The sequence below is a fragment of the Chlorocebus sabaeus genome, chromosome 19 (assembly GCF_047675955.1).
Source record: "Chlorocebus sabaeus isolate Y175 chromosome 19, mChlSab1.0.hap1, whole genome shotgun sequence".
Lineage (NCBI taxonomy): Eukaryota > Metazoa > Chordata > Mammalia > Primates > Cercopithecidae > Chlorocebus > Chlorocebus sabaeus.
Window position 1 is genome coordinate 5,463,471 of NC_132922.1, and position 27,828 is coordinate 5,491,298.

General features: G+C 41.6%; 2 protein-coding genes across 10 annotated transcripts in view; one reads left to right on the forward strand and one right to left on the reverse strand.

Moving 5' to 3' along the window:
• The window catches only part of SMC1B (structural maintenance of chromosomes 1B), a 63,994-nt gene extending 40,232 nt beyond the window's left edge, over positions 1-23,762 (forward strand). Inside the window, 12 exon segments of the mRNA XM_073006611.1 lie at positions 461-577; positions 2,296-2,423; positions 4,643-4,784; positions 6,011-6,156; positions 8,110-8,263; positions 9,288-9,386; positions 13,276-13,432; positions 14,238-14,392; positions 15,771-15,922; positions 18,208-18,277; positions 22,166-22,276; positions 23,070-23,762. Coding sequence (XP_072862712.1) covers positions 461-577; positions 2,296-2,423; positions 4,643-4,784; positions 6,011-6,156; positions 8,110-8,263; positions 9,288-9,386; positions 13,276-13,432; positions 14,238-14,392; positions 15,771-15,922; positions 18,208-18,277; positions 22,166-22,276; positions 23,070-23,171 — 1,533 coding nt within the window. The 3' untranslated portion in view covers positions 23,172-23,762.
• A 2,286-nt stretch (positions 23,763-26,048) lies between these two features.
• Positions 26,049-27,828, reverse strand: part of FAM118A (family with sequence similarity 118 member A) — a 32,755-nt gene continuing 30,975 nt past the window's right edge. For all 9 annotated transcript variants that reach the window (XM_073006610.1, XM_038007320.2, XM_007976066.3 and 6 more), the window contains one exon: positions 26,049-27,590. In XM_073006610.1, coding sequence (XP_072862711.1) covers positions 27,571-27,590 — 20 coding nt within the window. In that variant the 3' untranslated portion in view covers positions 26,049-27,570. The remainder of the gene's footprint in view (positions 27,591-27,828) is intronic.

Genomic DNA, 27,828 nt, shown 5'->3' on the forward strand with positions numbered 1-27,828 from the left:
TTCTGAGACAGAGTCTCACTCTGTCACCCAGGCTGGAGTACAGTGGCTCTGTTTCTGTTCGCTGCAACCTCCGTCTCCCAGGTTCAAGTGCTCTTCCTGCCTCAGCCTCCTGAGTAGCTGGATTACAGGCATGTAATTTTTGTATTTTTTTAGTAGAGATGGGGTTTCACCATGTTGGTCAGGCTGGTCTCAAAACTCCTGACTTCAGGTGATCTGCCCACCTTGACCTCCCAAGGATTAGAGCCACCACTCCCGGCCAATTTTTAGATACTTTATCCCATGATTGAGATTATATTATAGTCCCTTAATTATTTATGTGGTATTTAATCTTTTATCCAGGTGAATTCATCTTATCTCATAGATTCTTCTTTTATTCTAAAAGATACCTATCACATTTTTGGCTTCACTATATAAAGCTAAAACAGCCATGTTAAAAAAAAATTTTCTCTTTTGTTGTTAGGAACAATCTCAGCTACAAAGTGAACTACTAAATATTGAGTCTCAATGTACTATGTTGAGTGAAGGAATAAAGGAACGACAACGAAGAATTAAAGAATTTCAAGAAAAGATAGATAAGGTCATAAATGTTATATTTATTCCTAAATGGTATATGTAGTTCTAGACCAGATACTAGATTTAGGGCTGCTTAAATATATGCTAAAGCAAAGGTTGATAGGTAACAGTGCCCTATCAGAAACAACAGTGTTGTAAGCTAAGTTTTATTGGTTTGCCAAATTAATTTCCTTGTGTTTTTTGAGAACCTCTGTTGCTCACCTCAAGAGACAATGACCTGTGCCTACTCTCCTCTGCACTCCAACCTCTCCTTACCCATTGTGAAAATTATAGTCTCATTCTTTTCTCCCACTTCCCTGATACTGTGAGGGAAAGAAAACTGTCATTCAGCTTATCTTTTAAAGTTATTTATTCACTCAGTAGTTCTTTTTAAAACACCTATTCTGTGTCAGGCACAGTACTTGGCTCTAGGACAATAAAAATTTGGTCACCTAGCTTCTGCTTATAAAGGGACAGAAACTTTCTGATTTAATTCATTCTACTGTGGGGTATCTCTGATCCTTAGAAAGTGATTTGTTATACCCCCGTTCTATTGATTCCACCCATTGCTTTTAGGTCTGATCTTTACCACACTTTTTGTGCTTCCTAATTAGTTATCTCTTTTCCAGGTTAAATAGCCCTAGTTTCTTTATTCATTTCACATTACCATGGATTTAAGACCAGCTCTGGTAACCATCCTCTGGATGTTTATCAATGCCCCTGAACAGAGCATGACAAAATATTTCCTAGCCAGTACAGCATATTGTGGGTTTTTATGTTTATAAGTGTAACTTTCCATGACTTGGATTATCTAGTCATGCTAATTGTAGCTTACTACTACATCAGTCATATCACATTCATATTTAATGTATATTCAACTACAATCTGGAAGTTTTTAAAATGTCCTGTTCTTAAAATAGGTCTTTCTCATCCTATAATTATACATAAAATCAGAGCTTTAAAACATTGAGGTTAAATTTCACTTTGTTGAATTTCCCCATTCTAGTTTTTCCAAATCTTTTTCATTCTTAATTCTATGCCTCATTCCACTTGTTATTATACTGGCAAAGGTGCTATTGTATTACTCATACATAAAGAATCTTTTCTTTCTTTATGTAGAATGTTATATTTTGGTGGGTCTAAAGTAAATGGAATTCTTCCAGTTTTATACTAAACACTCATAAAGCCAAAACACTTAATAAGACCAGTTATGAGCTTTCTTAGTTTTTTTGAATAAGAGATTTGAAAGTAGGTGGGCATAATTTATGGAATTAAAGGAAAAGAAAGTACTGGCTTCTTAGAATATAGTAATGCTTGGTGGGATTAGTTTTTGGCCTAATTCAGGAAAATCTTGGAGGGAAAAACTTATATTTAAGATTATATATTTCTTGGTCAGGCACAGTGGCTCACGCCTGTAATCCCAGCACTTTGGGAGGCCGAAACGGGCAGATCATGAGGTCAGGAGATCGAGACCGTCCTGGCTAACACGGTGAAACCCGTCTCTACTAAAAATACAAAAAAAAATTGGCTAGGCGCGGTGGCGGGCGCCTGTAGTCCCAGCTCCACGGGAGGCTGAGGCAGGAGAATGGCGTGAACCTGGGAGGCGGAGCTTGCAGTGAGTGGAGATCGTGCCACTGCACTCCAGCCTGGGCGACAGAGCGAGACTCCGTCTCAAAAAAAGAAAAAGATTACATATTTCTTAAAATTTCTTATTAAATCTGTTTTTTTAAAATAACTTAAAAGGTAGAAGATGATATCTTCCAACACTTCTGTGAAGAAATTGGTGTGGAAAATATTCGTGAATTTGAGAACAAACGTGTTAAACAGCAACAAGAAATTGATCAAAAAAGGTATTTTTATTAAAAAAAAAAGTATTATATGTTGGTAAGAAGCTTACATATTTATAAAAATAGTTATTATTTAATAATTTAGAGGAATTATGCCTGAGTTTCATTTCATCAAGAAACAGGCCGGGTGCGATGGCTCACACCTGTAATCCCAGCAATTTGGGAGGCCGAGGCAGGCAGATCACGAGGTCAGGCGATCGAGACCATCCTGACTAACAAAAAATCAGCTGGGTGTGGTGGTGGGCGCCTGTAGTCCCAGCTACTTGGGAGGCTGAGGCAGCAGAATGGCGTGAACCTGGGAGGCGGAGCTTGCAGTGAGCCGAGATCATGCCACTGCATGCCAGCGTGGGCAACAGAGCGAGACTCCATCTCAAAAAAAAAAAAGAAAGGAGAAGAGATCCTACAAGATGTTAGCAAGTTGAAGAGATGAGAAAGAATCATTAAAAGAGAAGCTAGTCGGGGGAAAGGAAAGCCAGGGTAATGTGACGCCCTAAAGCCAAGTGAAGAAGTGTTTCACTTCTACATCGTCTGTATGTCTGCCTCCTGCGGCACAAATAAATTTCTTAGCCTCTCCTACAGGCAGTGTGGTCATGGATGAAGAGCAGGGATTTCGTTGTCCCTCTGTCTGAGTGTGTCATCCCTGGCTCTACCACTAAGTGGGTAGCCTTGGGCAAGTTGCTTAACTGTCTGTTCCTTGATCTTCTCATCTGTTAAATAAAGATGATAGTATTACTGACCTAGGAGAGTTTTACAACTTGTAAGTTAATTCATGTAAAAACTTTTATAACAGTGTCAGGTATATAGTAACCTCTCATTAAATAGTTTTTAATGTTTTAATTGTTATAGTTGTTTTTGTATTAGCAGTATCTAGCACAATATCTGTTAGTACTTAATGTTTCTTGAACAACTGATTCTGTTAGCAGGGTGTGTAGAGGGGTAGGTGGAGCATGGAGGGATGAGCTACAGTTGATAATGGAATTCTTTATGAGGAGTTTATGAAGCTGGCACAGTAGAAATGAAAGTTCCCAAGTTTGGTGTTTATATAAGAATAGTTATTTGGGCCGGGCGCGGTGGCTCACGCCTGTAATTCCAGCACTTTGGGAGGCAGAGGCAGGTGGATCACTTGAGGTCAGTAGTCGAGACCAGCCTGGCCAACAAGGTGAAACCAGCCTGGCCAACAAGGCGAAACCCTGTCTCTACTAAAAATACAAAAATTAGCCGGGCATGTTAGCACACACCTGTAATCCCAGCTACTAGGAAGGCTGAGGCAGGAGAATTGCTTGAACCCAGGGAGCGGAGGTTGCAGTGAGCTGAGATCGCGTCACTGCACTCCAGACTAAGCAACAGAGCAAGACTCCGTCTCAAAAAATAATAATAATTATTATTATTATTTGAAAAGACTAAATAATAAGAATAACACATAAATTATAATTTAAAGAAAAAGGGGAGGAAATCTGTAGATTATAAAAGATTTAAGAAACATACCCATATGCAATGTGTGGATACTGATTCAAACAACCAATTTTTCTTTTTTTTTTTAAAGAAATTTTTTTGTATTTGTTTTCGTTTTTGTTTTTTTGAAATGGAGACTCACTTTGTCACCCAGGCTGGAGTGCAGTGGCGTGATCTCAACTCACTGCAACCTCCACCTCCCGGGTTCAAGCAGTTCCTACTGCCTCAACTTCCTGAGTAGCTGGGACTGCAGGCACACACCACCAAGCCTGGCTAATTGTTGTATTTTTAGTACAGGTGGGGTTTCACCATGTTGGCCAGGCTGGTCTCGAACTCCTGATCTCAAGTGATCTGCCACCTTGGCCTACCAAAGTGCTGGGATTATAGGCATGAGCTACTGCACCCAGACTAAAAGAAAATTTTTAAATGGAAATTTGGCAGTGACAGCAATTTGATATTAATGAATTATATTTTAGCCATAATACTTTATGGTTATGAGTTAAAAGTCATTTCACTTCCAGAGATACATACACAAATATTTACAGATGAAATTACATCACGTCTAGAACTTGCTTCAAATAAGCCATCGGTAAGAGGGGCAATTAGTGGAGTTATAGATGAAACAAGAATGAGCATGAATTGATAATTATTAAGTTGGGTGACAGCTACTTGGGGGTTCATTATAGTATTCCTTTTATTTTTATATTTGTTTGAAATTTCCCATAAGAAAAAGTTAAGAAGGAATCAAAGTTTTCTGTTAACACTTGTAATGCTTGACTTTATTATACTAGATTAGAATTTGAAAAACAAAAAACTCGGCTTAATATTCAACTTGAGTATAGTCGCAATCACCTTAAGAAGAAACTGAATAAGATGAATACATTAAAAGAAACTATCCAGAAAGGTAGTGAAGATATTGATCACCTAAAGAAGGTAATTAATGGGTGGCTGAAGTGCCTCTTCATTGAAATTATGACTTCCTTCATGTAGTAAACCTTTTGTGATCTCCTGAAGGGTCCTGTTAGTGATCGAAGGGGTTGGGGACATATTTAAGAAATACTTAGGCCGGGCGCAGTGGCTCAAGCCTGTAATCCCAGCACTTTGGGAGGCCGAGACGGGCGGATCACGAACTCAGGAGATCAAGACTGTCCTGGCTAACACGGTGAAACCCCATCTCTACTAAAAAATACAAAAAAAAAAATAGCCGGGCAAGGTGGCGGGCGCCTGTAGTCCCAGCTACTTGGGAGGCTGAGGCAAGAGAATGGCATAAACTCGGGAGGCGGAGCTTGCAGTGAGCTAAGATCCGGCCACTGCACTCCAGCCAGGGCGACAGAGTGAGACTTCGTCTCAAAAAAAAAAAAAAAAAAAAGAAATACTTAAAGTAAAATCCGCAGAGCTTTATGAATTACTGGCTGTCAGCATGGGAGGAAGGGCAAGGGGGTGCCACAGATGACTCATTAGTTCTAACTTGGGTGATTGGTGAATGAGAGCAGCAGGTTAAGGAGAGAAAATTCTGGACCTGTGGAGCTTGAGTTGCCTATGTAATGTCTAGATGGCAATTTCCAGCAGGCTGTTAAAGTAGATAATGGGAGAAGTCTAGGCTGAAGATACAGATTTGGGAGTTGCTGGTTTATGGGAGTAAACTGAAACCACATGAGAATGGTTGAGACGCCCTAGCAGGGAGGTAGGCAGTGAAGAGCAGTGGAGCAGCGATGGGATCTGGAAGGTGGTCACTTAGCTTATGAGGAGAGCCAGAAGAGGTGGTATCACAGAAGCCCCAGAGTTTCAGGAAGGAGGAAATAATCAAGGCTGTCAAAAACATAGAAGTCTGGAAAATGTTTAATTCCCAATTAGAGATCATGATAGCAAAAACACTCTCGTTGGAGAGTGGGAACAGAAGTCAGATGGCAGTGAGCTGAGGAATGAATCCAAAATGAAGGATAAAAAACAATAGCAAAATGAAGGACAAAGGCAGGTAATGATCACCAGTTTCTAAAAAGTATAGAATGTGAGTCACCGTCCATGATGGAGGGTCAAGTAGCACATAGGGTGAGAAGGTTCATCTCAGGATAACTGGTTTGGTGTTATTGATAAGATCATAGAATTACCTTATTAATATAAAAGATGGTAAATCTACAATACAGATCCTCTCTGTTCAGGCTGAAGAAAACTGTCTGCAGATAGTGAATGAACTCATGGCAAAGCAGCAGCAACTTAAGGACATACGTGTCACTCAGAACTCCAATGCCGAGAAAGTTCAAACTCAAATTGAAGAGGAACGGAAGAAGTTTCTGGCTGTTGATAGGTAATTAAGACTTCATCAGTTTGAAAGACCTAGTCAGAGTTTTAAACATGGACACCAACTATCTGAAATATACTAAATGAGTTGCATTTGAATATGTGCCCTTTGTTGCTCTTAGTCTCACATCACACCCTTCAGACATTCTAATTTTTTTCAAACATTCTAAACCAGGAGAGGTGGTTAATTGTTTAGAGCAAATAGTGTTTTGTTTCTTCTTCAGACGGAGTCTCCCTTTGTTGCCCAGGCTGGAGCGTAGTGGCATGATCTCAGCTTACTGCAACCTTTGCCTCCCAGGTTCAAGTGATTCTCCTACCTCAGTCTCCCGAGTAGCTGGGACTACAGGAGCACACCACCACGCCCGGCTAGTGTGTGTGTGTGTGTGTGTGTGTATGTTTTTCTTTTGTAGTAGAGACCGGGTTTTACTATGTTGGCCAGGCTGGTCTCGAACTCCTGACCTTAAGTGATCTGCTCGCCTCAGCCTCCCAAAGTGCTGGGATTACAGGCATGAGCCACTGTTCCTGGCGTAGAGCAAATAGTTATTTTTGTTAGATGAAAACATGAACCTGTATAGAGTCCCTCACCCTAATTCTACCTTGACATTTCTCTCTTCCTGTTGTACAGAGATTCCCTCTAGTCTGTGCAAGATAGCGTAGAGAGTAAGGAGATAGAATTTGGAGCCACAATTTCTGGTTTCATATCCCAGCTCTGCTGTTTACATATGATACCTTAATTTCCTCATCAGTAATGGAGATAGTAATAGTGCCTACCTCACAGAATTGCTGTAAGTATTACATATGTTAATATTCATATGCACTTAGAGTGCCATTGCACTCCAGCCTGGGCAACAAAAGTGAAATTCTGTCTCAAAAAAAAAAAAAAAAGTACCTGTGCCAGGTACTTAGACCAATACCTGGCATAAGATTAGCTTGTGTGTTTGCCATGATGATGGCAACAACACTTTGAATTGACTGGCCTGTACCAAAATGACACTTGCTTTCCTGTCATGCATCATGATTTACACAACTATGAGTGATTAGACAAAATTAATTCTCTGTTTTTGCTCAGCCTTTTGGCATTTCACAATTTTTCTCACTATTCGAAGACCTTCAGTGTTTCAAGATACAGCCAGAAAGTTCTAAGATTTTGGAGTAGAATTAAAGTCTGTTTACTCTTGCTTTTTAAAAACTCTTGTATTTTGTGTAAATAGAACACATTCTCCTTTTTTTTTTTTTTTTAAGAGATGAGGTCTTATTATGTTGGTCTTAAACTTCTGGGCTCAAATGATACTCTTCCCTTGGCCTTCCAAAGTGCTGGATTACAGGCGTGAGCCACCACACTCAGCCCAAACAGAATACTTTATTTTTCCCTTCATATTCTTGAAAAATACATACTTCTTACTTTCTTCTTTTTTTTCTTTTTTCCATTTTCTTTTGGTCCTCTTTCCAGTTCTTTTTAAAATCCCACATCATTTCGATTAGTAAAACCCAAGCCCTTATTTTCAGATAGAAGGCATTACTACATTAGTGGTGGTGGTAGTAAAGAAACCAGATTATTAAGTGTATATGACTTACCTGGCAAGGGATTTCTTTTGCTAAGAGACTATTTATCTTGGTTTGAGGTCTAAAATGTGGAGCTTATATTTGAGTGAGAATTGCAGCTTGAAAAATTGCTCAGATTTAAAAATAAAGTAACTAGGAAAGCACTGTCTTTGGTAACCTTGATTAAATCAGTAACATGTATTAGTGAAAAATGCTCCCTTAGATTAACTGAGTATATTCATGACCTTTCTCAGGAGTGTTAACAATTAAATTACAAGCATCAGTGAGAGGATTCTAGAACTTACAGCACTCACAGGAATAATCTTTTTTTCATATAAGTTTATAGCATACATTTTTCTTCCTTGGTGCAGTGTTATATAATGAGTAAAATTACTTTTTCATATCGGTGTAATTACAGGGAAGTGGGGAAGTTGCAAAAAGAAGTTGTAATTACTCAAACTTCTCTGGAACAGAAACGATTAGAGAAGCATAACTTGCTGCTTGATTGCAAAGTGCAAAACATTGAGATAATCCTTTTGTTCGGGTCACTGGATGACATCATTGAAGTGGAGGTATTCTAGCAAATGACTGTAAAATATGTGCCATTGTGTGGAACTTAATGCATTGCCCTTTGCTTATTCTTTCTCTTGTTCTGTAGCCCCTTTAGGGATGGTGAAGACATCTCCTAGGAGGGAAAAAGGGCAAAATGACTGTCATCTCAGAGGACTAGGGCCACAGGATGAACCCATGTTTCTTACCTACATATTAGATACCCAAAAGAAATCAGAGAATTAAAGTTGTTGGAGTTAAGAATGTTTTTGCACAATGAGCCACAGGCAGTATGCAGATCATCTGCTGCTTGGGCGGTTCCCTGGACTCTCGTAATATTTTACATCATGTGGAGGGGGTGGTTCTTGCTCTGCACCTTCTCCAACAGTTGTATTGAGGTCCTTCTCAGAAGAAACATGCCCTGCTGAGTATCTCTAGGTGGTGAGGGAAAAGGAAGAGGCAAGAATGGACACCAAAGAAATCACAAGATAAAACCAAGCCTCACTAACATTTCCCTGTTGGCCTTTTTTCTTTCTTTTTCACCACATTTGGATTATACAGAACATTTTAGATGGGCTGGAAGTACAGTCATTCCTTGGTATCCACAGGGATAGTTCCAGGATCCCCCATGTATACCAAAATCCAAGGATGCCGAAGTCTCTTACCTAAAATGGCATAGTTTTGGTATATAACCTATGCACATCCTCCCATACACATGCATGCCTGATTTTATTGTGCTTCACAGATATTGCAGGGTTTTTTGTTTTTGCTTTTGTTTTACAAGTTGAAGGTTTGTGGTAACCCCATGTTGAGAAAGTCTGTTGGTACCGTTTTTCCAACAGCATCTGCTCACTTTTCTGGGTCTCTCTGTGACATTTTGATAACTCTAAATCTTTCAAACTTTTTTAAAATTATATATCTGTTAAGGTGATCTATGATAAGTGATCTTTGATGTTACTATTGTAATTGTTGTTGGAGTACCATGAACCACTCCCATATAAGACAACAAACTTAATCAACAAATGTATGTGTTCACGTATTTTTCAGATGGGAACTGAAGCAGAAAGTACCCAGGCAACAATTGATATCTATGAAAAAGAAGAAGCCTTCGAAGTAGACTACAGCTCTCTAAATGAAGATTTGAAGGTAATGGAAAGCTTTCTGTTGTTTATCACTCACAGTAATATGGAATATTTAAATATTACAGAATCATTTTTGGAAGATAGAATTGAGGTTTTTTTTAAAAAAGATTTCCTAATGGTTTTGAAAGAAATATACAAAGGAAAAACAGTATAATCATGAAACTTCTGACACCAAATTGTGGGTCTCTCCCACACCAAGCAGTTCTCTAATTCTTTGAATACCAAGTGGGTATTCTACAATCCAGTTCAATTCTGACACTGTCTACCTGCAGTTAGCATCAGATCCCACAAGGTCATGGCTCAGTCCCACAAGACTGGCCACTCTTCAGATGCCAATCACAAGTCCAGGCCTCCCAGACTCATGGCCAGTTGGCTGTAAATCAGGAGTTTCCACAACCCCTTCCACAGATTTGATAATTTGCTAGAATGGCTCATAGAACTCAGGGGAATACTTCATTTACATTAACCAGTTCATTTTTAAAGGCTACAACTCATGGAACAGCCAAATGGACGAGATACATAGGACTAGGTATGAGAAAGGGTCCATGCCCTATCTCATGCCTTCTCCAGGCTTGTCACCCTCCCAGCATCTCTTGTGTGGTCACCAACCTGGAAGCTCTTCACAACCCACTGTTTAGGGATTCTTACGGGAGCTTCATTACATACATGATTAATAAATCATGGGCAATTGGTGATCCAGACTCAATCTTCAGCCTTTCTCCCCCATCTCCTTAGAGAAGAGGGACTGAAGGTTCCAGCCCTCCAATCACCTGGTTGGTTCCTCTTGCAATAGTCCCCATCTTCCAACAGTCAGCTCATTAGGTATGATTGAAAGGGGCTTATCATGAATAATAAAAGATGCCCCTCTCACTCCTACCACTCAGGAAATTGCAAATGTTTTAGGTATGCTGTCCCTAGAACTGGGATAAAAACCAAATATATATTTATTGTATCATGTTATCACAAAATAGCAGTAAATATATTGGTTACTTTAAAAAATGTTCATGTCAACATTTCTGACTGTGTTGTGTAGAACACTGGTATCATGAAATGTCTAGCCAAATAAGAAAAGTTTCTGTGGTTACTTTTTGAGAAAGTCTTTTCCCTTCTTGGGAAGGGAAGAGAGTCACAATGTATATTAAAGTTTTTGAGAAGTCCTTCAATAAACAAAAGTAACCAACTACTTACTCTAGCATCCCAAATTTGCTCTGCTGGCATCCCACTGCAGTACCCTTAGTAGACACAGGCCTCTCTCAGGATTGTAGGTGATGGTGTGGCACACCCTTCACAGTCGCAGAGCACAGAGCTGGACTCCAGCTTTAATTTAACTTAATTTCATGCCTTTAATTGAGCAGCTCTGGCTCTGTTTCCCAGTCATCCCTGTAGCCATACATGTCTTTGGGCGTTGGCTTCATTCTGAAGCTGCTTCTCTCCTGAAGGCAAAATGAGCGCAGCTATTCTTGGCTTTCCAGCCACACAGCTGCAACCTTCAGAGAAGAAAGAAGCTGTCTTTTGTAGTGGTACTAGTGAAAGGAAAATGAAAACTTGGACCCCAATTCACTATACCAAGAGAAAGAAATTAGGCTGAAAGCTGAGTCATGCAAAAAACTGCCTTTCCTTTTGTTCCTAAGCAGAGAGCTACATATAAAAAATTAAGTATCAGCCCAGGCGTGGTGGCTTACGCCTGTAATCCCAACACTTTGGGAGGCCAACGTAGGCAGGTCACCTGAAGTCAGGAGTTCGAGACCAGCCTGGCCAACATGACGAAACCCTGTCTCCACTAAAAAAAAAAAAAAAATAGCCAGGCACAGTGGCATGTGCCTGTAATCCCAGCTACTCAGGAGGCTTAGGCAGGAGAATTGCTTGAGCCTGGGATGTGGAGGTTGCAGTGAGCCAAGATCGTGCCACTGCAATCCAGCCAGGGTGATAGAGAGAGACTCGGTTTCAAAAAAAAAAAAAAAAAAATTAAGTATCTCCCCAGGTAGAGACTCCGTGGGGAGATATTTGTGGTTTTTCGTCTTATGGTAAAGTGCTAATTTACTGAGCATGAGGTGAATACATAATTGACTGTTTCCTACCTACTTTTCTCTTGCAACATGGATTCAGTGATGTGACCATATACTTCCTCTTGCTTCTGCCTGCTTTTCCCCTTTAAATATCAAAGCCCTCAAAATCATCTTTCGAGAAAGGCACAGACTTCTCTCTGGGGCATGTCCTTAACCTTGGTAAAATAAACTAAACTGACTGATACCTAGCTCAGATACTCTTTGGTTTACATGCTTTTCTAAAACTGAAGAAAGGTTTTACCTACAAAGCCCCAGCAATTGTCCCCTCATCACAGTTGCCTGAATGGGGTCACATATTCATTGCTGAACCAATCACTGTAGAGGGAGGAGGATGGTGAACTTTACCTTAAACCAAGCAGGCCCTGCCTCTCAGTCTAAGTACATGGGGTCCAGGAGGGAGAAGTGGATCTACCTGGTCAAAAGCATGTGCTGCATTAAAAGAAAAAATGGAAACAGATGCTGAGTAACAATATCCACCACATCTTTTCAGTTCATATGCTGTTAATATATTTTGTTAGACTTTTTTTGTTTTGTTTTTTGTTTTGTTTTGTTTTTGAGACAGAGTCTTGCTTTGTTGCCCAGGCTGGAGTGCAATGGCGCAATCTCGGCTTACTGCAACCTCCGCCCCCCGGGTTCAAGCAACTCTCTTGCCTCAGCCTCTGAGTAGCTGGAATTACAGGTGTCTGCTACCATGCCCGGCTAATTTTTGTATTTTTAGTAGAGATGAGGTTTCACCAAGTTGGTCAGGCTGATCTCGAACACTTGACCTCAGGTGATCCACACACTTTGGCCTGCCAAAGTGCTGGGATTACAGGTATGAGCCATCATGACCGGCCTACTTTTTGTACACTGATTGTATTTGTGGCCAAAAAAAAAAGATTTTCTGGAAGGGCGTGGCTACTTTTTCTCTTCATCACTCGTGCCAGGTTTAAGTGTTAACCTGTCTAGCTGGATTGGATCCCCTCTCCCTGTCCTGTAGTACCTATGTTTGCCCTGTCAGAAGTCTTTTCACCCCACTGTAAAAGCCAGTTTAAATCCCAGCTACTCGGGAAGTGGGAGGACTGCTTGAGGTCAGGAGCTCGAGACCAGCCTGAGCAACAGAGTGAGACCTGTCTCTTAGAAAAAATTTTTAATCCAGTTTATGTGTCTGACTTCCCTGTGAGTCTTTAAAGGCAAAGACTGAATAGCTTCCATAATTGAATCCTCAGTGTAATACATAGTAGATTATGAATATTTTTAAATAAATGAAGGTGAAGTATAAATTGTTGCTTTTTAGCCAGATTAAAAAAATGAGCCGAGGCCGGGCGCGGTGGCTCAAGCCTGTAATCCCAGCACTTTGGGAGGCGGAGACGGGTGGATCACGAGGTCAGGAGATCGAGACCATCCTGGCTAACACGGTGAAACCCCGTCTCTACTAAATATTACAAAAAACTAGCCGGGCGAGGTGGCGGGTGCCTGTAGTCCCAGCTACTCGGGAGGCTGAGGCAGGAGAATGGCGTGAACCCGGGAGGCGGAGCTTGCAGTGAGCCGAGATCTGGCCACTGCACTCCAGCCTGGGCGACAAAGCAAGACTCCGTCTCAAAAAAAAAAAAAAAAAAAAAAAAAAAAGAGCCAAAATATGTTCCAAGAAAAGAGCACAGCCGATTCAGGAAGCTATAAGTATTGCAGCAGGACTGTACCTCCCGGGCTCAGAGAGGGCTTTGGGGAGAGAAGGAGTGGATGACAAGACCTGGGGGGTCCAGATGGTGAAGGGCCACACACACACCCTACCTTGCTGGATGTAGAAGGCATGCCATGCCAGTCAGTGTTGTTCTTTGCCCATAATAGGCTCTACAGTCTGATCAAGAAGTCGAGGCCCACCTTAGGCTCTTACTGCAGCAAGTAGCATCCCAGGAAGATATCTTACTGAAAACAGCAGCCCCAAACCTGCGAGCACTGGAGAACTTAAAGACTGTCAGAGACAAGTTTCAAGAATCCACAGATGGTAAAATTGAGTTTAGTCACTAACAAGATTATATTCATGGGTGTTTTGATTTCTATAACATTTGCCAACAATTTCCCCTCTGTTGTCCCTTTTTGTTGTAGATTTTTTCCTCTGTGGTCTTATATTAATGTGTGCTTTTAATACTGAATCATTAATTGTTTCCTTTTTGAAGTGTTTTGCTTTAATTTAAAACCAAGTTTATTGGTGATTTTAAAACACATATATTTTTTTCACACCAACAAAATTGACATAATAAATACTGTATCAGGCTGGGCACGGTGGCTCACGTCTGTAATCCCAGCACTTGGGAGGCTGAGGTGGGTGGATCACCTGAGGTCAGGAGTTCAAGACCAGCCTGGTCAACATGGTAAAACCCCATGTCTACTAAATATTATAAAAATTAACTGGATGTGGTGGCACACGCCTGTAGTCCCAGCTACTCGGGAGGCTGAGGCAGGAGAATCACTTGAACCTGGGAGGTAGAGGCTGCAGTGAGCCGAGATCACGCCACTGCACTTCAGCCTGAGCAACAGAGCAGGACTCCGTCTCTAAATAAATAAATAAATAAATAAATGCCCTATCAGAACTTGTCAATATTATTTAGCAGTTAGCCCTACTGGAAAAGAGACTCATCAGTTCTAAGAGCTATTCTCTTGGAATTAATAGTAGTTTAGGTATTTTGAAGGTAACTTTACTCAAGAGATCCAAACTCAAATCCAATTTTAAAAATATTTTATGCTTTATAGTTTAAGTAAAAGAACCTCCTCAGTGGTCTCTAAAATAAAGAACATTGATTCTCTCTTAGCTTTTGAGGCCAGCAGAAAGGAAGCCAGAATGTGTAGGCAAGAGTTTGAACAAGTGAAAAAAAGGAGATACGATCTTTTCACCCAGTGTTTTGAGCATGTCTCAGTCTCAATTGATCAAATCTACAAGAAGCTCTGCAGAAACAACAGCGCCCAAGTATGTATCTTTCATCCTCCAATACTAGTAGGAAATCTGTGTTACTGGTGATGGTTTTTTTTTTTTTTTTTTTTTTGGTGGGAAATAAATAACCATTGCCACATTATTTGAGCAACTCACTCATAGGGCAAAGTCAGTTCATGAAGAGTGGTTATCTAATGACCTGCATTGTAGATCCCGTTCACTCCACACTATTCAGTGTGGACAAGTCAAAACCTCTCTGGGTCTGTTTCTTCATCCGAAAAATGAATGGACTAAATCATTTGGTTTCCAAATTCTCTTTTAGTTCCAAAATTCTGTAGTCTGATACTAATTTGATTTTATAGAACTATTGTTTTCTGTGGTAAATGTGGAATACTAGAGGATCCTGGGAAGATGGTTCATCTGTGGAGTTGACCAGAGTAACAAAAGAGAGGTAAAGAACTAAAGGCAGGGTTCAAATTCAGATATGACCCTTTTAATGATAACCACTCCCATTCCATTATCAATATCCATAGCAAATACTCGTGGAATTGAATGTGAAATAAAGATGTAGGTCGGGGCTTATGTACCTCTTCTGCTTTTGTTTTCTCATGTTCTTTTATGACTAAAAGGTGATCCTGGATCAGATATTTAGAACTTCAACTGAAAATAACTTATTTTCAGTAAAGTAAGATTAAACCCATTAACTCCTTTTTTTTTTTTTTTCCCTTCCTTCTTCTGTTTTTTTTTTTTTCTTTTTTTTTGAGACAGAGTCCCCCTCTGTTGCCCAGGCTGGAATGCAGTGGTGCGATCTCAGCTCACTGAAACCTATGCCTCCCGGGTTCAAGTGTCTCAGCTTCCCGAGCAGCTGGGATTACAGGCACACACCAACAAGCCTGGCTAATTTTTGTATTTTTTGTAGAGACAGGGTTTCACCATGTTGGCCAGACTGGTCTCAAACTCCTGACCTCAAGTGATCCGCCTGCCTCAGTCTCCCAAAGTGCTGGGATGACAGGTGTGAGCCACCACGCCTAACTCTTTAAGAACAAGATTCATCTCTGTATCTACAGTTCCTGGCCCATAATAGGTATTCAGTAAATGTTTGATGAATATATCAGTGAGCGCATTGCATGAAGACTGTTTTGTAAGACTGTGGCAGGTGCCTCTGAGGTTTGACTGCCAGTCTGGTGGAAAGGGCTGATCCCGGGGTATGTTAGAGTGTTTTCCGTCTACCGCCTATCCAGACAACCCTGTTTTCTGTGATTACATGTAGAACTAAATACATTATTTATAGGCATTGGTAGTTTTCCATCAAAATTGGAGAAAAGCTAACCAATAGAATATTTTGCAGTTAAACTCCAAGTTGAACTTTATCAGTTGCTTTTCTGATATTGCTAAATAAACATATGTGTTTCAGGCATTTCTTAGCCCAGAGAACCCTGAAGAACCTTACTTGGAGGGAATTAGTTATAACTGTGTGGCCCCAGGCAAACGGTTTATGCCAATGGACAATTTGTCAGGGGGAGAAAAGTGTGTGGCCGCCTTGGCTCTCCTCTTTGCCGTGCACAGGTAAGGTCACAAAAGCTATTCAGTTTTCATATAGGGCAGAAGCCAAGGGGACCTTCCTACAGAAGGTATATTAACTATTGTCTTTATTAATATTTAGCAAATGGGATACAAAACTATCTTCTTCAGCCAGACAATTCAGATTGTTTTAGGCCTACAATAATTTAGACTTTAGACAGAAAATCTAAGAGAGAATTCAGATTTTTAGTGGGGTTTTTTTTTTTTTTTTGGAGACAGAGACTTGCTATGTTGCCTAGGCTAGGCTCAAACTCCCAGATCAAGTGATCCTTCTGCCTCAGTCACCTGAGTAGCCAGGACCACAGGTACGTGCTACCATGCCCAGCTAGTTAGTGACAGATTTTTATTCAATTTCTGTTATTATCAATAGCTACTACTATTCCATTTTAGAAAGAAAAAATATTTGGGATGGCCAGAGGTGACACCAGGATTGAAAAAAATCCCAATTTGTATATTATTTTCTTAGTCAATATTCAGAGATCTGCTACTTAGTAAAGAATGTTGAAGTATTTCTTCTATAAAAGTATTTAATCTCCTTATTTCCACTGATGGTGGTGGAACTGTTTCTTTGTAAAACAAATCAAGAAATAAAAAGTTATCTACAATTAAGGCAATTAGCCTCTTTCAACATTCAGAATATTAGATGAAGATCTAACGTATAGATGCTGAACCTCGGCAACATAGTGAGACCCCGTGTCTACAGAAAATAGAAAAAAGTTAGCCAGATGTGGTGACACATGTCGGTAGTCCCGGCTACCCAGAGGCTGAGGTGGAAGGATTGCTGGAGCCCAGGAGTTCGAGGCTGCAATAAACTGTGATGATGCCACTGCACGCTAGCCGAGGTGAAAGAACAAAACTCTGTCTCAAAAAATATACATATAATACAATCAGTAAAATAGAGATGCTGCTACTTTTCTATTTCCATGACCAGGAACAAAAACATACAAGAGTTTGACAACTTTTTACTGGTCTCTAGAAGGAAAAGGAATAGGCTGCCACAGGAAAGGAAAAGAGAAAACCATAGTAGCTGGAGGCCTGCTCTGAACAAGTAATCTGAGCAGAATCAGACTAGGTGGCACCCACATCCATTTAGTCAACAGATACTTACTAGTTACTGTGTATCAGGTGCTGCTGCAGGCAGTGGGGAGACAGCTGTGAACAAAACAAAACGCCTGCTTCGAAGATACTCCATTTTAGTTGGGGAAGGCAGATAATAAATAAGGTAAATTAGTAAACTAATTATCCAATATAGAGAACATTAGAAAGTGACAAGTTCTGTAGAGAAAAAAAGCAGGGAATGGAGATGGTGAGTGGCAGGGAAGTGGTTAGCAATATTAAAGAGTCATCTGGGAAGGTCTGTTTCAGAAGGTAACATTTCAGCAAAGATTTGAAGGAATAAATGGAGCAGGTCATGTGGACAGCTAAGGGAAGAATGTTCTTAGACATCAGCAATAGCAAGTGCAAAAGGCTCCAAGGCCAGAGTGAGCCTAGCATGGATGGAGAATAGACTGTATGCAGCAGTGGCAGGCACAGGGCTAAGACTGGTCACAATCAAGGTGAAAGACAGCGATGGTGATTGGGCCAGGGTGAGAGGATATGGTTGTGCAGACGGAATTTGCTGACAGTTACGGGTGTGAAGGAAGAGATGTGAAGGGGATGGCTCTGTGGGTTTTGACCTAATCGACTAGAGTAATAAGAGCTGCCATTAACCGAGATGGAGAAAACCACAGGAGGGAACAGGTTTGGGGGGCAGGGGAGAAGTTTGCTTTGAGATGAGTTTGAGATGAGTTTGAGATATGTATTAGACACCCACATGGAATTGTAGAGAAAGTACTTGGACATTTGAGGTGAGAATTCAGGAGACAGGTTAGAATTATTGGTAGAAGGGTGGGAGCCATCAGTATTTGGGCGGTATTTACAACCCTGAGGCCAGATTTAATCACCAAGGGAGTTGATTAGATAAGCACAGAGATGAAGAGTTCTCAGCAGACTCTGAAGGGGCTGAGGGGAAGTAGACTATGTCCCCCTGCAAGTCACAGAGCAGTATTTCAAGGAGGAGGGAGTGACCAACCCCAAATACTCCTTGCATAGGTCACATACATGTGGACTGATAACTGAGCATTGGATTTAGTAACATAGAGGTCACCAAATACTTAGAAATATCCAAAAGAGTGTGTTTTTTTTATTCCGAATACTGTTAATCTTTTCCTCCAAGTCTTTTATAAAACAGATAGAAAATTGTAACTTACTTGATTGTAATTTTTTTCTAGTTTTCGTCCTGCCCCATTCTTTGTTTTAGATGAAGTGGATGCAGCCCTAGACAATACTAACATAGGCAAAGTAAGTTTCTGCTTTTCATTTTCAATAGATTGTCTACAATTCAAGGGTCATGTGAGGCAAGCAAAAGAAAATGCTCATTAAAAATCAGTCCCTGGGCCGGGCGCAGTGGCTCACGCCTGTAATCCCAGCACTTTGGGAGGTCAAGGCAGGCAGATCACCTGAGGTCAGGAGTTCTAGACCAGCCTGACCAATATGGTGAAACCCCGTCTCTACTAAAAATACAAAAATTAGCCGGGTATGTTGGTGCGCGCCTGTAATCCCAGCTACTCAGTTGGCTGAGGCAGGAGAATCGCTTGAACCCGGGAGGCGGCGGTTGCAGTGAGCCGAGATTGTGCCACTGCACTCCAGCCTGGGTAACAGAGTGAGACTCTGTCTCAAAAAAATAAATAAATAAAATTAAAAAATCATTCCTTGTAGGCTGGGCTTGTTGGCTCATGCAGGCTGGGCTTGTTGGCTCATGCCTGTAATCCCAGCACTTTGGGAGGCCGAGGCGGGTGGATTGCTTGAGTCCAAGAGTTTGAGACCAGCCTGGGCAATATAAGGAGACCTTGTCCCTACAAAAAATGTAAAAAAAAAAAAATTATCTGAGCATGGTGGCACACATCCGTGGTCCCAGCTACTCAAGAGGCTGAGGTGGGAGGATCACCTGAGCCTGAGAGACAGAGAGTGCAGTGAGCCGAGACCGTGCCACTGCGCTCCAGAAAAAAGAAAAAATAAAAAAGCAAAAAAAAAAAAATTAGTCCTTTTAAAATCTAAGATAAATATCTAAAACAAGTTGATTCAGGGTAGTTTTCATTCAAAGCTTAGGGGACCTTCCAGAGTTGATGGGACAATCAACATGGGGGTCAAATGAGGATCACTGTACTTGATCAACAGTGTTACTGCTGGCATAACAGGTTTCTCACCAAATCTAGATATTGGGAGTTAGAGAACCCCTAATAGGCCCTGTGGCAGGGCCTTGTTAAGTCTCCACTTACAAAGTCCAAGAGTACCATCTCTAAATAAATTCCAAAGGAATTAAAGTTTAAAATCCTACCTTCCCATTTTTAAAAAAATTTTAATCTATTTATTTATTTTGAGACCAGGTTATGAGACTGGCTCATTTTTGTGTTTTTGTTGGAAATGGAGTTTCACCATGTTGCCAAGGCTGGTCTCGAACTCTTGGGCTCAAGGGATCTACCCGTTTCAACCTCCCAAAGTGATGGGATTACAGGTGTCAGCCACCACGCCAGCCCTACCTCCCAGTTCTATCAAAATGTATCCAGCAATTTACTGTACTTGAGCATGATCCTGTTTTCAGTCTTTGAGAGAATGAGAGAACTAAGGAACAGTTTCACACTTAGGAGTTAAACTTTAGTCAGCACTCAAGGATCAGTGGGTAGATACTCAGAGCGCACCTAAAAGAGCTGGGCTCTCAGCCCACACATCTTGATGGTGACTGGATTGAATTTTGGACATGAGAGTGGGGTCTGCTATGGAACATGAACAAAGGATGGAGGCAAATCCTGGCAGTGCCTGACACTGCCCAGGGGAAGAGTAGCATTGACTTGCAGAGTTCCCGGTATCATGGTTCTGCTACTGGGGCCATGCATTCTTGGAGATGGGTGAATTAGAGTCTCCTGGTTCTGATTCCAGGCCCATCCATCTTCTAGAAATGACCAGGCTTTGTATTAATGGCTGCTTACAAGGTGGCTGCTGTGGTCATGCTGACATATGTATTTCTCATTATTTATTTATAAATTGGCATTCTGGGACAGGTGCAGTGGCTCATGCCTGTAATCCCAACACTTTGGGAGGCTGAGGTGGGAGGATCACTTGAGTTCAGGAGTTCGAGACCAGCCTGGGCAACATAGTGAGACCTTGCCTCTATTATAAAGAAATTTAAAAAGAAAAAAAGAAAGAAATTGGCATTCTGGTTTACAACCTGGCCTTGTGAGTGATGTTAAGGAGCCCATGCCTGAGAGATGTTTGCAGCCTCGGGGTACTGCCCAGCAGGTTCTGCACCTCCGAAGCTGACCTCCTTGATTTCTTACTCTGTTGAGTCTCACATGAATTGCCTGGGTAGCTGCAACCTGAGGTACCCTCTGATGGCATGAATGTAGTCTTTGGGCATTTCTCAAGTTGTATTCATCTGAGAAAATCTCTTGAAGGCCCTGCATTTTTAACATGGCACAGGATACACAAGAATATCACATCAACTCCATACCCCCAAAAAGTCTCTGCCAGAAACTTCATGGTAGCTGGGGAAAGAAAACATAGGAACAGAAGAACATCTTGAGTTGTCTCTTGAATGCCAGCGAGTGTGCATTAAATGACTGGACTCCATGGCTGACTCATTTGGGAGAAATCTCCCCTTAGGAGGATAATTTTGGCACTTTATATCCCACATTCTGTGAGGGGAAATCTTGTGGCTATCTTTTCTTGGCTGCATTTAAGGTATCTATGTTTGGGGAAAAATTAGATGTTTGCATTGGTGGCATCTCCAGGTACTAGGTCTTACTTAAGACTCTTATTAGTACCCATCCTATGTACTAAAACCTCTTAATTGCATTATCCCTTTGAGATGTATCTTTCTGACACTCCGTTGCTGAATTGAGTATGAGCAGTTATATAGTATGAGGAACTATGAAGCACCCTTCACTCCCTCTTGTGATCAGGGTACCCAACATTTACAACAGGTAACTCTGCAGGAAAAATGCATGCCCTGCATCTTCGCATCCTGTCTCCCCTTCTTTTCCTATTATGGGCCCAAGACCTTTTCTCAGCCCTGTCATAGTGGCTACTACCATTGCCTCTAATACTGGAAGTTCCTTCTATGAATTCAGCCTCATAGAGCAGTTCTTTCCTTTCTCATGTAAAACATGGCCACTCATTCCTCAATGGAAGCTGCCATTCCAATACTTCCAGAGCTTGTGTCCACAAGATCTTTGGTGCACATGGAGAAGACCCATTCTAGGCCCTCAGCGAAATCCCAGGAGTTGGCAGTACCTTTGTTAAATTGTTGGTAGCTTTTCTTTTCTTGGGGTTTATCACTGTCCAAGTTCTGAGCAGTTTGTTCACCAAGACTCATCTCTATTGAGTCCATTTTGCACTTCTCATTTCCTTGGAATTGAGCTTCCTTAAGGAACCAGAGTTCACCTCTAACCAAATGACTTGATTATGGATTACAAATACATACATAATTGCCCTGTTTTTCTTTTCGGGCTTTGAGTTGGCAAAATAGGAAGATGGAAATTATTTTGGATTTTTGCTGTTGTTGTTGTTAGATGGAGTCTCTCTCTCTGTCGCCCAGCCTGGAGTGCAGTGGCACAATCTCGGCTCACTGCAACCTCCGCCTCCTGGGTTCAAAGGATTTTCCTTCCTCAGCCTCCTGAGTAGCTGAGATTACAGCCGCCTGCCACCATGCCTGCCTAACTTTTTGTATTTTTAATAGAGACAGGGTTCGCCATGTTGGCCAGGCTGGTTTTGAACTCCTGACCTCCAGTGATCCACCCACCTTGGGTGGATCCCAAAGTGCTGGGATTACAGGCATGAGCCACTGCGCCTGGCCTGGAGGTTGTAAGTGTAAATACCAGTCCTTTTTCACCCTCAAAAAATCCTTCCAGTGGTAGTTTTTTTCTTGTTATAAAGGCTGATTACCTATTTACACCACAGTATCTTAAGTTGGAGCTTTATTCTTTAAAATGTTCTTAAAGTTTTAGATCATAGGTTTAATGAAGTTTATCTCATTTTAGAATCTATTTCCATTTCTGCAGTTGTTGGGGATTTATTGAATTATTGGAAAGGTGGATAAGTCCTTGTCCAGACTCAGAGACATGCAGAATTACTGTCCCCAGAGCCCAGGCAAGGCCTTTCCTTCCTAGTGAAATGTGTTTTTATTTCTTCCAGGTGTCAAGTTACATCAAAGAGCAAACTCAAGACCAGTTTCAGATGATAGTCATCTCCCTAAAAGAAGAGTTCTACTCCACAGCCGAGGCACTGATCGGCATCTATCCTGAGGTAAAGACAAATCAGAGGGGAGGAGTGTACCCACTGCCAACTTCCCTTAGGACCCTGACAGCCACCGGGCTTTCCTTTTATAATGAAAACTTCCAAATGGAGTCTAAGGCTGAAATGATTTTTTAGTCAAATAAGATTAAAAATAACTACTGGTGTTTTCCTAGACAAGACATAGAGATTGAAGATATATTTTAAGTGAAAAAAACAAATGGAAAATTGCAGAACAATAAGTATTGTTTTGTGAAATAATAGTCCATGTTAATTTACACTAACTGTTAACATTATACTTATTTCTGTAATGTTTCAGTGTTTTAAGCAAAAACAAATGCACTATGGTAGAGCAAGGAACCATTTATCCTCCAAAAGTATCTGAGGACAAAACAAAGAAATACATTAGAAGTTCCAAGTTGTATAGTAACTTCTAAAATGTGAACACACCTTTCTCAAGCCATTGAAAATTCTAATCTGAACTCATGGAGTAGAGCCACTAGTTCAGGTCATGTGGTTTTGGACAGTTAGGATTTACTTCCTGAATTTTCCTTTAAGCAAAGGTAAAAATTTACCTTCCTGTGCCTACAGAATGTTAGGGGACCACCTGGAAATATAATGCATGAGCAATGGAAATTCTCCTACCAGATAACACCAAAAAAACCCACAACCGATATAAATGCTGATATCTTTTTAGGTTGAAGAAGATTCCTTTTAAATGCAATTCTAGACTCACTAATGGCTCTTATTTTACTTCAATACTTTTTCCCTAATTAAGAGAACTTTTAACTGTCTTCTATTTTAGTACGATGACTGCATGTTCAGCCGAATTTTGACCCTAGATCTTTCTCAGTATCCAGACACTGAAGGCCAAGAAGGCAACAAGAGACACGGAGAGTCCCGCTAGGGGCAGCCCTGCAGCGGGCTCCCGATCACTGTTCAGTTTCCACTCTAATACTCACACAGCTCCTCCACAGACGACGTCTGGAGCAAGCGGGACCAGCCTGGTGCACCCCTTAAGAGAAACCTTAGTTGCTGTAGCCAAAGAGGCTGTAGCTCACTTCAGTTGAGTGTTCAGACCCCTTTCTAGTTAGTAGGGAAAGTTTTCAGTGAGAGCTGATGTTAAATGAGTTTTTAAAAAACAAACAAAAGATACAACTTTGTACTATAATTCTAACTTCTATTTTGAAATAAGCTAGTCTGGTTAGAAAAATTTTGAATTCGGCTTCATCTTCACTCTGATCTTGCCTTGTACCCAAGTAATCCTGAAGGGAACTAATCTTTGGTTTTTAAACATACTAGTTATAAGATTGTTAATAAAATGTTGAACCTGGCTTTGGGAAATGGTTTCAGAGAAACTATGTTAGTATTGAAAATATCAATAAAAAATGTTCTAATTTCAGATGTCTCCAATGTAGAATTTTAGAAGCCAAAAAATACTTTAATGGTGAAATTGAATTATATCTGTTTCAATGCAATCCGAATTCTGTTTTGTTTTTTTTTTTTTTTTTGAGACGGAGTCTTGCTCTGTAGCCCAGGCTGGAGTGCAGTGGCCGGATCTCAGCTCACTGCAAGCTCCGCCTCCTGGGATCACGCCATTCTCCGGCCTCAGCCTCCCAAGTAGCTGGGACTACAGGCGCCCGCCACCTCGCCCGGCTAGTTTTTTGTATTTCTTAGTAGAGACGGGGTTTCACCGTGTTAGCCAGGATGGTCTCGATCTCCTGACCTCGTGATCCACCCGTCTCGGCCTCCCAAAGTGCCGAATTCTGTTAAATAGAATTTCTGTTACAGAAATATTGAAGAATACAGAGTTTCTCAAGTGACAACTGACTTCTCTACTTACAAACGTTGTTATGTGCAGGAAAGCTGCACTTTCACCACTTCATTTCCACTTCAAAATGGAACAAGACAGGCCAGGCGCAGCAGCTCACACGCTGGTAATCCCGGCACTTTGGGAGGCTGAGGTGGGTGGATCACTTGAGCTCAGGAGTTCGAGACCAGCCTGGCCAATGTGAAACCCTGTCTCTACTAAAAATACAAAAATTAGCCAGGCATGATGGAGTGCACCTGTAATCCCAACTACTTGGGAGGCTGAGGCAGGAGAATCGCTTGAACCCAGGAGGTGGAGGCTGCAGTGACCTGCAATTGCACCACTATACTCCAGCCTGGGTGATAGAGACTGTCTCAAAAAAAAAAAAAAAAAAGGAACAAGAAAATTCTGAAGTGGGCTTCCACTTTAGACCGCTTTGGGCCCAAGTGCTAACCAAGGAGTAGCCTCCTAAGTAAATGTATCCATTTTAACAACACTGTTTCATGTAATAACAGAATGCACTCTGTGAGGAAGAAATTAAATCTCAAAAAGATTTGGTTCCTCCCCTGAGGGGGACTTCCAGTACGGTGAGATAGCTGACCTCTATGAACTGCAGACAGCAGAAGCCACTCTATTTGTCCTTTTTTGACACGGAGTCTCGTTCTGTCGCCCAGGCTGCAGTGCGGTGACACGATCTCTACTCACTGCAACCTCCACCTCGTGGGTTCAAGCAATTCTCCTGCCTCAGCCTCCCAAGTAACTGGGACTACAGGCACCCACCACCGTGCCCTGCTGATTTTTGTATTTTTAGCAGAGACAATGTTTCACCACATTGGCCAGGCTGATCTCGAACTCCTGGCCTTAAGCGATCCCACCCGTCTCAGCCTCTCAAAGTGCTGGGATTACAGGCGTGAGCCGCCGCACTTGGCTGTTCTCTTTCATAACTTTGACTTACAGACAGACCATCAGTGATCCCACCAAATTCAGTCATTTCTGATGTAACAGAGCATGCCCAGTAACCTAATTTAAGGGCCACAGTACATATTCAGGCTTTGTTGAGATAGTAAGGAGGTTCTTAGCAGGTACTTGTATAACTTTAAAATGTAACCATTTTATTTTTATTTTTTATTTATTTATTTTAGATGGAATTTCCCTGTCGACCAGGCTGGACTGCAGTGGTGCGATCTGGGCTCACTGCAACCTCTGCCTCCTTGGTTCAAGTGATTCTCCTGCGTCAGTCTCCCAAGTAGCTGGGATTACAGGCGCACGCCACCATGCCAAGCTAATTTTTGTATTTTTAGTAGAGACAGGGTTTCACCATGTTGGCCAGGCTGGTCTCAAACTCCTGGCCTCAAGTGGTCTGCCCGCCTCAGCCTCCCAAAGTGCTGGGATTACAGGTTTCAGCTACCTGCCCTGCCTTAAAATGTAACCATTTTAAAATGTAATGGCTATTCTAGCTTGAGGCAGTAAACAGCAGGGCCAACTTTGTTGCCTCCTCATGTGATGTTTCTCACTGACTAAACTATACACAAGCAAGTACACTATGCTGGAGTTGCCTCTAATCTATCAATCGCATTGGAATAAACTTTACATTCTACAACGAGCATACAACAGAACCAACTAGATACATCCATGTGGTACAGCAACAGGGCTGCGTCCTCCAGCAGAGAACACAAAGCTTTTCTTAAAATGGGCTGTAATGAGCTTTACATCCTACTGCACAGCATCCTCTATGCCTGTAATTCTGCTATACCCTGTGTCTGGCCAGCGCTCAGATTCAGATATTCCCTGACTGCACTTAGTAAATGACATTTAAAACAATAATTTATAATGTTTGCTTTTAAAAACATTTAAACACATTCAAGTAATCATTTAGTTGATTTCACAGTTGGGTGGCAACTCAAGTTACAAATTCTCACTAAATAGCATTCTAGCAAGCCTCGGCATAACTAAAGAAACACTGAACACACAGAGTTGAAGTTAAAATTTTATTTATGGCTGGAGTGGCATAAAAGATTTGTTTTCCATGCTTCAAAAAGAAAAAAAAAGTTTTCAGGGCTTATCTCCCTCCCTTTGCATTCTACCCTTCTGTTTCCTGTTCTTAACTTTCTCTGTACCTGTGGGAGTCATCAATGGGGAGTGTCACAGGGCTTGGCAAGAAATGTCACATTGAAGATAAGTGGCCTCAAACTGAAACCAAGCAGGGCTGTTTGTTTCCAAAGAGAACCCCCAACCGTAGGGCCACTCATGAACCACCACAGAAGCCGCTGCTGTGTCACAGTCAGAGAAGTTCCCCGGCACCAGCAGCGCACCCAGCACAGCCGTTTCATGTGGGTGAACCTGAGAAGGTTTAAAGTGTTGCAGGCCCTTTTCAAGTTTTGCCTCCCTCACTCTCTGCAAACTCCCTTAATATGGGCCATAGAAGAGAATTTTAAGAGACAATAACAGACTTGCAAAGCCTGGAATCTATAATGTTTGAAACCTGGTCTTTCAAACTTGGGCTGTCCTGGTTGTCAGTGCCACAGTGGCCCTGCACAACGCTGGCCTGAACTTCTGCAAAAGGCCTCTGGCTCCTCCGATTTCACAGTTCTTAGCAATATCAGACCTGTGTTTCTTTGGAACAGAAGTTACTAAAACTAATTCCAAAGAAGCCCTTTGATCCAGTTGTTCTCCCTAAAAACATACCATTTTCACTAGTGGATTCATTCTTTACTATTTAACAGTGGAACAAACATACCTTTAAAATGCTTTCTATAGTAACATGTTTCCACATACAAATTATAATATGTGTTTATTTCGCTGGGCACGGTGGCTCATGCCTGTAATCCCAGCACTTTGGGAGGCTGAGGCAGGTGGATCACCTGAGGTCAAGAGTTCGAGACCAGCCTGGCCAACATGGTGAAACTCCAACTCTACTAAAAATACAAAAATTAGCCAGGCATGGTGGTGGATGCCTGTAATCCCAGCTACTCGGGAGGCTGAGGCAGGAGAATCACTTGAGCCCAGGAGGTGGAGGCTGCAGTGAGCCGAGATCACGCCACTGCACTCTGTCCTGGGTGACAGTGAGACTCTGACTCAAAAAAAAAAAAAAAAGTGTCTATTTCGTATTTTCTCTTTGGCAACTACTGTTGCTTGGATAGTCTTTACTCTTCCCCTTTTATTACAACAAATACCACCTTGACAAAAGACAGCCTGTCAGATGGGAACGGGAACACCAGGTCCACCCCTTCCCATGGATCCTGGCCCCTGAGGTAGCTGTCCATCAGTCCTTGCGAAGTCCACCTGAAGTGTGTCCGCGTCACCTCCTGCACAGTTCAACACACAGGGGAGCCCTCACCCAGCCTTGAGGGCCACACGCCCATGTGGCTCTCTTGGTGTATGTGAGGTTTTGCAATCAGAGATCCACGTGGAGTTCTCCACGAATTCCTCTTCGTTTGGGCACTGTGGTTACAGAAGGCTGGTTTTCAAGTTGCAGGTTTTACTGGTTTTAAAGATTTCAAGACCCTCCAGCATCATCTGTTTAAATAAAAGAACGAAATGCCCAAGGGTTAAAGTCCAGCTAAAAGAAATTATTTGCAATAGATTTCTATTTCAGAAACTGCTTTACAATTGTTCTTACGTGCGGAAGACTTAGAAAACCCCTCCACAATGGAAACAGTAGCCGCTGTCTGGAAATGACCTTGTGTAATTATCAATACCATCAGGGGATCAAGCAAGTGATGACAATTACATTTGCAACCATCTGTGGGAATCT